Genomic DNA, 13,961 nt, shown 5'->3' on the forward strand with positions numbered 1-13,961 from the left:
GTTGTGCGTCTACCATCTTTTTCGGCAGGCCACCCCATCCCACCCCTCTTTTCTAGTGACTTGTATGTAAACATTCAGAATGCTGATGACGTTGGGCAAATTGAGTAAATTAATCTTGCACTACTGATTTGGTATTGCTTTGCAGTCAAAGACAGATTTGAATGCAAAACCTGTTGTAGGATCCATAAACCTTGCATGGCACAAATTCAGGGAATGTTCTGTAAAAATAGACTTGATATAGTCTAAGCAGGCACTTAAGGTCCATAAACCAAGTATTGACAATTGTAACAAATACTCATCGTTCTACCTTTGTTACAAGATCCTAGACAGGTTCAGGTGACGTAAAATCCAAAAGGCCCAACTCCATCTTGAGAAGGCCGAGAATCCATTTTATCTACTTTTGCAGATTCATCAACATGCCTGACTTTAATGAAGAAGTTGTCTGCCCTTATCTTTCCAAGAACCTGTGAAAGTGTCAAGTCATTCAGACAGTGACATTGATAAGAATATATGATGCAACATCAGTCTGGGACAAGTGTCCTGTTATCTCTATTTCAAAGTAAAATCAGAACAATAACCAAAACAATGTAGTCTGCATTAACACGTTTTTACCTTATTTGTGTATATGAATGCATCTAAGATTCTCATCTTGATGCACATAAGTTATGTCACACATTCATGAAGTTAAGTCAGAAAGCCCCATCTCAGATAAGATACAGTATAAAAGGGCTACCACTTGAACACTTGTTTAAAGAAGTCCCTACCCCAGATTATCGCACAGGATACTGCCAGAGAAGATCTGGGGTGCTAGAGATGCTGTTGCATCATGCTTTATGCTGATACTGAGTCAAGTCAGGCAGGAGAGGAGCTGATGAAATGTGTGTTTTCCTTTCACAGTGAACTCGGCCTCCCTGACTTTTGATAACTACAGTATCTTGCTGTAAACAGGTATGAAGTGCTTTGGTTCTCCCTAAGAAACTTTAGATGCAAGTTATGATACTCTGTGCTCTCCTAGTGTAGGGATTAGAAGTAGGTTTTAGGGTGCTAGATTTTTAGATTACATTTTTACTCTGGTAGAAATGTTCATTTTATTCCTGATGTTTGCAACATGCATTTGTGCTATTTTACTGATATTCTGTGTGGTTTTCTTAGATGTGCTGAGAAACACGATGAAGCTGGTGAAATAAACACTTTTTAGTTAAAGTGTATTTTTCCTATCGCAGTTTGTATGTGTGATATTGTAAGGAACGAAACTGGCTTTTCACATCAAAAAAGATATTGATGGTTATACTGTTTTATATGCAATGTAGTGTGACAAAAAGTAATATATTGTTTTTTCCCCTCAAATAGCTGATTTTGGTCTTTCAAAGATAGTGGATGATCAAGTGACGATGAAGACAGTGTGTGGAACTCCCGGGTATTGTGGTAGGTTTTAGTAATTCAAACCTTAAGAAGCATTTGATTTTAAGTATCTTGTATACATGCGAATGAATGCCTAGATATAGTGAATAATGCATCACATAATGAAACAATTTACTACTTTCGAAATGTTTGCAAGTCTTAGTGCACTGGGAAATAAATTAAAGGTACTGAGTTAGTCTTCCCTGTGATGAGCTGTTCTGGCATTCTTGGCAAGTGGATTTGGAATAAAATGACCAAGGCACTGAGATTTGTGGCTGGTTACCAATGGTGTCCCAGGACTTAACCATACTATTGGATTGAAAAGTCAGTGGAGAGTGGGCTTGCAGCCAAAGGCTTGCTCAGAGAGATGATGTGGGGGTTAAAGACTCTGAACAATCAACAAATAGCAGTATATACATTTATGTCTATCAAGCCAGTGCTTTAGTTTATCAAAAGGAAAGTAATTTATTGTGTTATTTCACACCTAAGTAGATTTACTACACTTAATAGACATAGAACATTTTCTGGTACTGCTGGCAAAAGTGAAGATTACAAGGAAAGTCTCTTAAGGTAAAAAGTGGTGTAATCCTGTGAAGGTGGGATCTCAGTGATATAATGTTGGGGAACTCAAAGGGGCATGGCCTGGGCTCGATAGAACCAGACATGCTCTGAGCAGGTTCCCACCCGAATCCTGACACAATTGCCCTTGTAACTGTGGTCAGACCCCCTGCGTGATCTGATCTTTTCCAGGGAGGAGCACGGCTGCTTCTAAACCTGGGGACTGCACACAAAAAGAGAAATTATGAGTGATTAAGTTGATGGCGTTTATTCTTCCTTGTGAAGAGGGCTCTGAAGGTTCAATCTGAGGTCAGCTTGCCATTGAGGACTGACCGTCCACACCCCTGGGACATGTGAATGTGTGGACTGGTGGGTGCTGCAGCCTGAACCAATGGATGGCTGGAACCTCAGTGTCATCACAGTATGCTCTGCATAAACCAACCACTGCTGTGGAGTTGGCTTTGAGCAGGGATAGGTGTTGCTTCTTGAGGCATGGAGTGCAAGTTTTGCAGGACGTCTGAGACTCAGAGGAAGGATTAAGTAAACATGTTTGTAAGGAATTGGAGTATTAGTTGGGGGAGGTTAGAATCCACCTCAAATAATAATCGCAATCCCAGTCAGTGTGAACCAGTAATGTAACTAAATAAACCTGTGCTAAACCCTCAGATAGCTTGGCACTAAAGCAGACAGGTGTAACTTACAGGCAATGTGTAAAGTATTTAAGAATTACTCAAAGAATAGTAAAGTGAAAATATAACACAAGAAAAATTGCAAACCAATTTAGAAAATAAATAAAACAACACCAAAAAGACAAAAATCCTATTAGAAATACTGGAGTTATGAATTTTTAAAGTTTATGTTTCTAAATTGCACTTAGAAGTGTTAAGGGGCAACTGAGGTCGTCTGGTTGCACTTGACCGGAAAAGAGTGAAAAGTTAGGGGTGATTGCAATGGAGTGCCAATAGGATACAGGGACCAGGTTTGACCTGGTGAAAAAATTTACCTTTGGGCCCAGGGGCATATTTAAGAAGAGTGGCGCTGCATACAATGCACTTTTCTTGTGCCCTTTAGCGCCCCACCCAATGCCACCACGTGTGCTCTGTACTTAAAATACGGCGCACCATGGTGGTAGTTAGGGGACTAGCATCAGATTTTTTTACGCTAGCCTGGCGCTTTGCCTGATTAGCATTAAAAATGTTGACGCTAATCCAGCAAAGCACCCAGAGGCCCATTGTAACCGATGGAAGCCTCCTTTTAATGCCTGTTCTGAGCTTATGTTAAAAGTACTGAAAAAACATGACACAAAGAAATCTCTGAGATTTCTTTGTGACATTTTTTGGCCCCCCTAACAGGGGAACACTTTCCTTGCATATCTTATGCCTGACACAGGCATAATGTAGCCCAAAGGGTTACAAAGTGGCGCCACTTTGTAAATATGGCGCGGCGTTTTTGGCTTTTTAACTTCACATTAGCGTAAAATAAATTACTCTAATGTGGCGCTGGAATGGCGCTAGGGGCTCTTAAATATGCCCCTAAGTCTCTGGGACGAAAGTCAAAAATCGTCAGCAGGCTGAGGCTAAAGGGGGCTTCACATCTTTGGCTAGCATTGCACGTGGTTTTGGTGTAGCTGTTGACGGGAAAGTTCTGAGCAAGAGAAATTTGAATTTTATGCCCAGAGAAGGTCCCTTGCTATCTAGATACTTTTTGCTCCTTTGCCCAGTGGAGATTTCTGCCTTCAAACTTAGTCACTTGGATTGTTCCAGCAAGGCTTCAGGTGAAGAGGGCTTCAAGAAGCTGGACACTATCTCCTGATAGTCACGCTGAATCAGATTTGCTGCCGTAGAGAAGAGTCTAGCTGGAATATCTTGAATCTTTGGCCCCTGCAGTGATGCACCTTCATAGGTACTGCATAGCAGGTTAGTCCTGATCCCCCATCGCTTTCAGAGCAGAAAGTTGGCAAAACATTTCTAAGTCCCAGGTGTGAAGAAACTTCAGGAGGAGTACACTCCCAGGACCTTGGAGACAGCACTGGGGGCTAAGACTCACTATAGCAGAAGCCAACAGCAGGGTCCCGGGTAGGTCCAGTTGGGACTGGTCAGCTTGGCAGTTGCAGGAAAGGCTTTTGAAAGCTTGTTGTGCCTTTGTAGTTCAAGCAGGAGGTCAACCAACTGACCTTTGGAATCACTTCTGGGGTCCTGGGTTCAAGGCAAGCAGGTAAAGTCTTCCTTCAGGTTCTTCAGACAGCAGGGCAGTCCTTCTTCTGATTCTTCACAGGTCCAGGAGTGTTGTAAAAGGGGAACTGTGGATGGCACATTTATGCCCAGTGCCAGCCTGTGGGTGTGGGGAAACTTCCGGCCACTTCCTGACCAATGGGGTCAAAGTTCACAGAAGTGAGCCCACCCACTTTTGCATCACGTCCTGTGTGATGTACTTTAAACTTGCCCCAAATGCCCTTCTCTATCTAAATCATTCATGGCCAGTCCCTTCTTTTCTTAGAACTCCCAGTTCCTACCCAGAGATGTGGGTAACATGAGCAAACCCTCCATTGTGGTGTCCGCAAACCAGTTCTGGGGCAGCTCCCTCCCTACTGGGTTTGGAGTCATGATGACTAGGAAATCTAAGGGACTCAGGTCTAGATGTGAGCAACATCTGCCAGTGAAAGGGTAGGCACCACTTGAAGCTCAGGAAGGGGTTGGGCACAACCCCCAGACCCAGGTCATCCTGCTTGTGGAAGAAAAACATCTCTCCACACCCAAGCCTTTGTCCATTGTAGGAATAATACACATACCAGCACAGGAGAGACAGTCAGGTAACACTGGGCACTGACAGAAATGCACATTTGGCTTAGGCAGAGCAATGACAACTTTCTAAATGTGTAATTTGTAAAATCATAATATAAAATCCAACTTGACCATTAATTTGGATTTTGGATTACTATTAAAATGAGTCCTTGAATCATGGTTGTAGCTGCTCTCAAACTGAAGTTAAGCATTATACAATGTTATAATCCACCCAATGTTTTCCTATGGGAGGACCAGCCTTGCTGCATTGAAAAAGGACATTGTAGGTTTTTCCCTGCCAGTACTAGGGGTGGGCTGAGCTCACAGAGTTCTACTCTGCGGAATTCTGCAAGATGGCTAAAAACTCCATGGAATTCCGTGGAGTTCCATGTGTGGTGGTATGCTGCCAGCCCTACTCCCCTGGCCTGAATGCGCACAATCTCAGAAGTGCTAAGCAGAGTTGGGTACCCGACTCTGCTTAGTGCTTCCAAGATCGGGCGCATTCAGGCCAATGGTATGCTGTAGGCACTGAAAGCTGCCATTTCAGGTCTCTTGTGCTGATACATCTCACTGGACTGAAGCCTGCTGCTCTCACACCTCCACATTTCCCTTCACCAACTGTCCTCCTTCACAAACTTGCTATGGAGGGCCAAGCACACCTCTTGTCTGGCACCAGCCTTGCAATCGCTTTGTCTGCAGTCACACACAGCCTCAGACTGCCCTTTCTTTAGGGCCCAGCAGCAGCCTGGTATTTTCACAAAGTGCCTAGCCTTGCTTGCCACTGGGCTCTAAGGCACTCTCTTAGGCCACACACCTCTCTATCTGGTGGGGGTTGCCGGACTACCACCCAGCAGCTGATGCTCCACCGGTCTTCATCTCTCCCTTCTGGCCTCAGCGCCATACCCCATAACCTCAATTCCTTTCCCAGGAACTCTGGGGAGACAGGATCTCTTCAAGTGGAGCTCAGACTGCAAGTTTCCTTTTTTCCAAGCACAGACCCCCCTCATATGCAAATACTGTCCATGCCCAGTGCCGGCACCCATGTTCACATAGAAGAGAAAGCGAAACAAGGGTCTTACGTGGGTCAAGGTCACAGTCCCTGTTATCAGGGGCCTGGCTCTCTGCCACCTGCTCCTGAGCTGCTGATGACAGTGGGAGCACAGAGGCCTGGAGCTGGAGCTGGTGCCAGTGTAGCCCCTCAGCAGCAGCTTGCAGCAGCTCCACGCCAAGTCTTTTGGGCCAAGACTGCACACTGCAGCCTAGTTATGGGCCACACAGTGCAAGCACAGGCTGGCTGCGGACCAAATCCCGGAAAACAGGCTTAAATTTCATTAGTACCGCTGAGTGATCAGACAAGTGGGCTGATAAATAAGTTATTTCCTGGATCTGGTCTCTTAGCACCAAGGCTGATAACAAAAAATAGTCAATCCCGGAGAATTGGCAATATTTCGTATTGTGAAAGGAATAAACCTGCTTTATCCCCTGCTCTTTCCCTCCAAACATCACAGAGTGCCAATTGACCCATCACATGTTTCAAAAAGGCTTGGGATTTCGGAAAGCCTATCTCCCTGGATTTAGCTGATTTATTCAGGTTGTGATCCTAGAGGAGATTAAAATCTCCGACCATTATCATGGGGGGAAGGGAAGGGAAAATACAGCAAATTAAGAAAGATCGACTAAAGAGGCTCAATATCACCACAATTTGGGCCGTAATTCCCAACAAGTGTATGGTTCCTATCATAGAATTATAATTTAGTGCTCTTAGTCAAAGTATTTAGTTCACACCATAGTTCTGGATCTATGGAAAATAGACTGAAAGTCAATGAAGCTGGACTTCAATCAATCAATCAATTTTTTTTTATAGAGGGCGCTACTCACCCGTGAGGGTCTCAAGGAGTTAGAGGTGTCTGGTATTTGAGTGGCTTGGCCTTCAGTAGCTCAGACTGATTTTCACTCATCAGAAGTAACAGTCTCTACAGAAAAAGTTAGAGACCCAACCTAATCCATAGTGATTTGCACTGAGAGAAAAAGTCTTACAAGGCACATCTAAGCAACATTCAGGAAAGCCGTCTGTGTTCCAAATATGGTTGCAAGAGGTCATCTTCTATTGTGTGCATGGTCATTCTTTGTAGAATCCATTCTGAATCAATTTGATGTCTTAGATTTTATGAACAGCTATAGATATTGTATCTTCACTTATATATATGCAAATTCAGTTATCTGGATGATGCGAGTCCTAATGAATTTCAAGCCCAACTCCCTTCATCAGTGAGAAACTATTAATCAGCTCTAACATAAGCATGAAAGTGAGTCATAAAGTAAAAAACGTAAAGGTACCTAGTGTTAGTACTTTGTGTCATCTTAAATATGCAGCGGCATAGTCAAATATTCATAAATCAGAACAATCACAATTTGCTTTTAAGTGCTTTTAAGCACTGGTAAACGGATAATTTCACAGGTTAGTATTTGCAGATTTCATGCTTTACCAACTTATGTTCAGTTTCTTAATGCAGAGCAGGTATCTGCGCAAGATACAGAAAAAGGTTTAATAAAATTACCTAACAACAAAGAAGCCATAATTTATACAAGTCACAATCAAAGAGAGACTTAAGCTCTTTATATTATTATAACTATCTCTTTTGTACAGATATTAACACCTATATTTTTCTGACTATTAGACTTTAGTTCACACATTTTGTTTCTCAAGTTCTGGATACTAGATAGTTCCTCAATGATTAACAAGATGAGATACAAATAACATTTATTAAGGATAGCACACCATCCCTCCACAAATCTTTTTTTTTTGTGCACAAAGATGTTTTGAGAACTATTTGTGATATTGAACATGATTAAATGCATTAAGCCCCCTTTTCACTTTTTTTGTGCAAATGGTACTCATGTTGTCAGAAGTTTTTTTTTTATCTGGGGGTCCCTGATTTTTTAGTATTAGCTACTGTAGGGTCTATTCACAAACTGCATTTTGTAGAACGTTAAGTAGTATTGCAGTAGTACTACTAACATACTACAAATAGCTATTAAAAAACCTACATGAAGAGGTCTTTGCTTCCCCCTCGCCTGTCTTTTATGTGAGGAGATCTCCTCACCAAATACAGAGATCTCCATATTGGAAGGTGCACTTTTTAGTAGTAAAAGTGGGAGGAACAGAGGTGGAGACTGTGACATGAGGAATATGTATGACTAAATTGAGGAGTTAAAGAAGGAGTAATGAGGAGTTTAGGGATGGTTAAGGAGGTGTTTACGTGTACTCACAAACACCCACAAAAGGGGAAGCCCATTGCTATTCACAAATTGCACTTCTACAGTTAATACAGCTAAAAATGATGCACAATAGTTGCAAATGTACTCCAACTCACACCCGGAGTAACTGCAGCTCCTCACATGACCAACTACCAGAACTGCAACACTCTCCCATTGAAAATAAGAGAGTCAGGGACTTAAAATAAAAGCTTGTAGGAACTGTTGTTAAATTAAGTTAACCTATTTTAACTTTTTTTAAATTATAACCACATTTAATTTAATATTAAAAATATAGTGATAAATAAAACATAATTATTAGTTTATCAAATATGTTAATAAACTTTTCAGAATTTCAAAATCAATGTAGCTTTCATTTTTTAAAATAAAATAATGACATTTAAATGGTGTCTGTACATAAAACGTTTCATATTTGCATCACAATATATATAGTTTGCATACTTTAGATTTATTTTTGTTATTAATTTGCAAAATTCATTATTGTTTATTGTGGTCTACATTTAAAATAATTATTCTTAAAATTGATTTACACTACTATTTACCTAAAAAATATTTTTAATAGTTTTTTAAAAGTTCAGTAAACTTTTAAGCTTTTCCTACATTTTTGAATAGGAAGAACTCTGCCCTAGTGGTGGAGATCTCTGCTTACATGTGAAAAGTTGAAGTAGTAACTTTACACTTGTAAATTAGGATCCACCCGCTGAATTCAGTGGTTAGAGATATACAAGCCTACACATTGTAATAATCTTACATCACTAAGTTTAGGAATAAATTAAAATAGTAACTTTACTACAAAGTGTAAAAGTATACGTACATATGTAGATTTACCCATGTGGAAGTTTTCCTTTGTAAACAATCCCCTCTGTATTTAGCTAGTTTATAAATATGTTCACCTTCTCCTTGTGTAAAGCCCAATGCTGTGGCCCTAGGTTCTTTCCTGTGACCCCCTGACCTGTTTTTGGCCAGGAGGTCACTTGGCTCCACCACCCTGCCTCGGTGCCCCTGACCCCGCCCTCTGCCGCTAGGAAGAGTTCGTGGCCCTCCACCACCCGCAGGCACTCACTCGCCTGCGCCTCATCCCTGGTGCCTAGTGGTAGGCATATCTAGTTGTGCTCTGCATTTTGTATTTCGTTATTTCGTTTCATGTAAATCGTTTTCCGTTTTCTGCACTGTTTTTAGTTGCTCCTGTGCCCTTTTTGAATTCCTCTTTGTTTTGCCCTTGTTGTTTGCACCGCCTGTTTCCCAGCCGGCTCTTGCCGGTCTCCCAATCCCTGCCGCTGCATCCCCTGCGGCCCGCCACCCTTGCGCCACCATTCGTCCTTCCCTCCAGCTTCCCAGCTGCTCCTCCCTCCCACCTCCCCTTCTTAATGGCGGCCACTGCGCAGAGCCCTGGGTGGCCCCCTGACCTGTTTTTTGCCAGGAGGCCACGTGGCTCCACCAGCCTGCCTCCGTGCCCCTGATCCGCCATCTGCCGCTAGGAAGAGTTCGAGGCCCTCCACCACCCGCAGGCACTCACTCGCCTGCGCCTCATCCCTGGTGCCTAGTGGTAGGCATATCTAGTTGGACTCTGCATTTTGTATTTCATTATTTCATTTCATGTAAATCTTTTTTCGTTTTCTGCACTGTTTTTAGTTGCTCCTGTGCCCTTTTTGAATTCCTCTTCGTTTTGCCCTTGTTGTTTGCATCGCCCGTTTCCCAGCCGGCACTTGCGGTCTCCTGATCTCTGCTGCTGCGTCCCCTGCGGCCTGCCCCCCTCACACCCCCATTGGTCCTTCCCTCCCATCTTCCAGCTGCTCCTCCCTCCCATCTCCCCTTCTTAATGGCAGCCACTGCGCAGAGCCCTGTGTGACCCCCTGACTTGTTTTTGGTCAGGAGGCCACTTGGCTCCAGCAGCCTGCCTCCGTGCCCCTGACCCTGCCGTCTGCCGCTAGGAAGAGTTCTAGGCCCTCCACCACCCACAGGCACCTGCCTGCATCTCATCCCTGGTGCCTAGTGATAGGCATATCTAGTTGTGCTTTGCATTTTGTATTTCGTTATTTCGTTTCCTGTAAATCGTTTTTCGTTTTTTGCACTGTTTTTAGTTGCTCCTGTGCCCTTTTTGAATTCCTCTTCGTTTTGCCCTTGTTGTTTGCTCAGCCCATTTCCCAGCCGGCTCTTGCGGTCTCCCGATCTCTGCCGCTGCTTCCCCTGCGGCCTGCCCCCCTCGCGCTACCATTGGTCCTTCCCTCCCGCCTCCCAGCTGCTCCTCCCTTCCACCTCCCCTTCTTAATGGCGGCCACTGCGCGGAGCCCTGTGTGACCCCCTGACGTGTTTTTGGCAGGAGGCCACTTGGCTCCACCAGCCTGCCTCCGTGCCCCTGACCCCGCCGTCTGCCACTAGGAAGAGTTCGAGGCCCTTCACCACCCGCAGGCACCTGCCTGCATCTCATCCCTGGTGCCTAGTGGTAGGCATATCTATTTGTGCTTTGCATTTTGTATTTCGTTATTTCATTTCATGTAAATAGTTTTTCGTTTTCTGCACTGTTTTTAGTTGCTCCTGTGCCCTTTTTGAATTCCTCTTTGTTTTGCCCTTGTTGTTTGCACCGCCCGTTTCCCAGCCAGCTCTTGCCGGTCTCCCGATCCCTTCTGCTGCACTCCCTGCGGCCCACCCCCCTCGTGCCCCCGTTGGTCCTTCCCTCCTGCCTCCCAGCTGCTCCTCCCCCCCACCTCCCCTTCTTAATGGCAGCTGCTGCGCGGAGCCCTGTGTGTCCCCCTGACCTGTTTTTGGCCAGTAGGCCACTTGGCTCCACCAGCCTGCCTCCGTGCCCCTGACCCCACCGTCTGCCGCTAGGAAGAGTTCGAGGCCCTCCACCACCCGCAGGCACCCACCTGCACCTCATCCCTGGTGCCTAGTGGTAGGCATATCTAGTTGTGCTCTGCATTTTGCATTTCATTATTTCGTTTCATGGAAATCGTTTTTCGTTTTCTGCACTGTTTTTAGTTGCTCCTGTGCACTTTTTGAATTCCTCTTTGTTTTGCCCTTGTTGTTTGCACCGCCCGTTTCCCAGCCAGCTCTTGCCAGTCTCCCGATCCCTGCCGCTGCGTCCCCTGCGGCCCGCCCCCCTCGCGCCCCCATTGGTCCTTCCCTCTCGCCTCCCCGCTGCTCCTCCCTCCCACCTCCCCTTCTTAATGGCGCCCGCTGCGCGGAGCCCTGTGTGACCCCCTGACCTGTTTTTGGCCAGGAGGCCACTTGGCTCCACCAGCCTGCCTCCGTGCCCCTGACCCCGCCGTCTGCCGCTAGGAAGAGTTTGAGGCCCTCCACCACCCGCAGGCACCTGCCTGCGCCTCATCCCTGGTGCCTAGTGGTAGGCATATCTAGTTGTGCTCTGCATTTTGTATTTCGTTATTTCATTTCATGTAAATCGTTTTTCGTTTTCTACACTGTTTTTAGCTGCTCATGTGCCCTTTTTGAATTCCTGTTCATTTTGCCCTTGTTGTTTGCACCGCCCATTTCCCAGCTGGCACTTGCCAGTCTCCCGATCCCTGCCGCTACGTCCCCTGCGGCCCTGCTCCCCTCGTGCCCCCATTGGTCCTTCCCTCCTGCCTTCTAGCTGCTCCTCCCTCCCAACTCCCCATCTTAATGGCGCCCGCTACGCGGAGCCCTGTGTGACCCCCTGACCTGTTTTTGGCCAGGAGGCCACTTGGCTCCACCAGCCTGCCTCCGTGCCCCTGACCCTACCGTCTGCTGCTAGGAAGAGTTCGAGGCTCTCCACCACCCACAGGCACCCACCTGCGCCTCATCCCTGGTGCCTAGTGGTAGGCATATCTAGTTGTGCTCTGCATTTTGTATTTCGTTATTTAATTTCATGTAAATCGTTTTTCGTTTTCTGCACTGTTTTTAGTTGCTCATGTGCCCTATTTGAATTCCTCTTCGTTTTGCCCTTGTTGTTTGCACCGCCCGTTTCCCAGCCAGCTCTTGCCGGTCTCCCGATCCCTGCTGCTGCACTCCCTGCGGCCCGCCCCCCTCGTGCCCCCGTTGGTCCTTCCCTCCTGCCTCCCAGTTGCTCCTCCCTCCCACCTCCCCTTCTTAATGGCAGCTGCTGCGCGGAGCCCTGTGTGTCCCCCTGACCTGTTTTTGGCCAGGAGGCCACTTGGCTCCACCAGCCTGCCTCCGTGCCCCTGACCCCACCGTCTGCCGCTAGGAAGAGTTTTAGGCCCTCCACCACCCACAGGCACCCACCTGCACCTCATCCCAAGTGCCTAGTGGTAGGCATATCTAGTTGTGCTCTGCATTTTGCATTTCATTATTTCGTTTCATGGAAATCGTTTTTCGTTTTCTGCACTGTTTTTAGTTGCTCCTGTGCACTTTTTGAATTCCTCTTTGTTTTGCCCTTGTTGTTTGCACCGCCTGTTTCCCAGCCGGCTCTTGCCAGTCTCCCGATCCCTGCCGCTGCGTCCCCTGCGGCCCACCCCCCTCGTGCCCCCATTGGTCCTTCCCTCCCGCCTCCCCGCTGCTCCTCCCTCCCACCTCCCCTTCTTAATGGCGCCCGCTGCGCGGAGCCCTGTGTGACCCCTGACCTGTTTTTGGCCAGGAGGCCACTTGGCTCCACCAGCCTGCCTCCGTGCCCCTGACCGCGCCGTCTGCCGCTAGGAAGAGTTTGAGGCCCTCCACCACCCTCAGGCACCTGCCTGCGCCTCATCCCTGGTGCCTAGTGGTAGGCATATCTAGTTGTGCTCTGCATTTTGTATTTCGTTATTTCATTTCATGTAAATCGTTTTTCGTTTTCTACACTGTTTTTAGCTGCTCATGTGCCCTTTTTGAATTCCTGTTCGTTTTGCCCTTGTTGTTTGCACCGCCCATTTCCCAACTGGCACTTGCCAGTCTCCCGATCCCTGCCGCTACGTCCCCTGCGGCCCTGCTCCCCTCGTGCCCCCATTGGTCCTTCCCTCCTGCCTTCTAGCTGCTCCTCCCTCCCAACTCCCCTTCTTAATGGCGGCCGCTACGCGGAGCCCTGTGTGACCCCCTGACCTGTTTTTGGCCAGGAGGCCACTTGGCTCCACCAGCCTGCCTCCATGCCACTGACCCCGCTGTCTGCCGCTAGGAAGAGTTCGAGGCCCTCCACCACCCGCAGGCACCCGCCTGCGCCTCATCCCTGGTACTTAGTGGTAGGCATATCTAGTTTTGCTCTGCATTTTGTATTTCGTTTCATGTAAATCGTTTTTCGTTTTCTGCACTGTTTTTAGTTGCTCCTGTGCCTTTTTTGAGTTCCTCTTCATTTTGCCCTTGTTGTTTGCACCGCCCGTTTCCCAGCTGGCTCTTGCCGGCCTCATGATCCCTGCTGCTGCGTCCCCTGCAGCCCGCCCCCCTCGCACCCCCATTGGTCCTTCCCTCCCAGCTGCTTCTCCCTCACACCTCCCCTTCTTAATGGCGGCCGCTGAGCAGAGCCCTGTGTGACTCCCTGACCTGTTTTTCGCCAGGAGGCCACTTGGCTCCACCAGCCTGCCTCGGTGCCCCTGACCCCACCGTCTGCCGCTAGGAAGAGTTCGAGGCCCTCCACCACCCGCAGGCACCCACCTGCACCTCATACCTGGTGCCTAGTGGTAGGCATATCTAGTTGTGCTCTGCATTTTGTATTTCGTTATGTTGTTTCATGTAAATCGTTTTTCATTTTCTGCACTGTTTTTAGTTGCTCCTGTGCCCTTTTTTAATTCCTCTTCATTTTGCCCTTGTTGTTTGCACCGCCTGTTTTCCAGCCGGCTCTTGCCGGTCTCCCGATCCCTGCTGCTGCGTCCCCTGCAGCCCTGCCCCCCTCACGCCCCCATTGGTCCTTCCCTCCCAGCTGCTTCTCCCTTCCACCTCCCCTTCTTAATGGCGGCCGCTGCACGGAGCCCTGTGTGACCCCCTGACCTGTTTTTGGCCAGGAGGCCACTTGGCTCTACCAGCCTGCCTCTGTGCCGCTGACCCCGC

The 13,961-nt window shown here is 47.1% G+C and overlaps 1 protein-coding gene across 1 annotated transcript in view; it reads left to right on the forward strand.

Annotated features, from left to right (window-relative positions):
- The window catches only part of CAMK4 (calcium/calmodulin dependent protein kinase IV), an 892,231-nt gene that overhangs the window by 706,275 nt on the left and 171,995 nt on the right, over positions 1 to 13,961 (forward strand). The window contains exon 7 of the mRNA XM_069226461.1: positions 1,351 to 1,425. Within this exon, the coding sequence (XP_069082562.1) occupies positions 1,351 to 1,425 (75 nt within the window). The remainder of the gene's footprint in view (positions 1 to 1,350; positions 1,426 to 13,961) is intronic.

This window comes from Pleurodeles waltl, chromosome 1_1 (genome assembly GCF_031143425.1).
Source record: "Pleurodeles waltl isolate 20211129_DDA chromosome 1_1, aPleWal1.hap1.20221129, whole genome shotgun sequence".
Classification (NCBI taxonomy): domain Eukaryota; kingdom Metazoa; phylum Chordata; class Amphibia; order Caudata; family Salamandridae; genus Pleurodeles; species Pleurodeles waltl.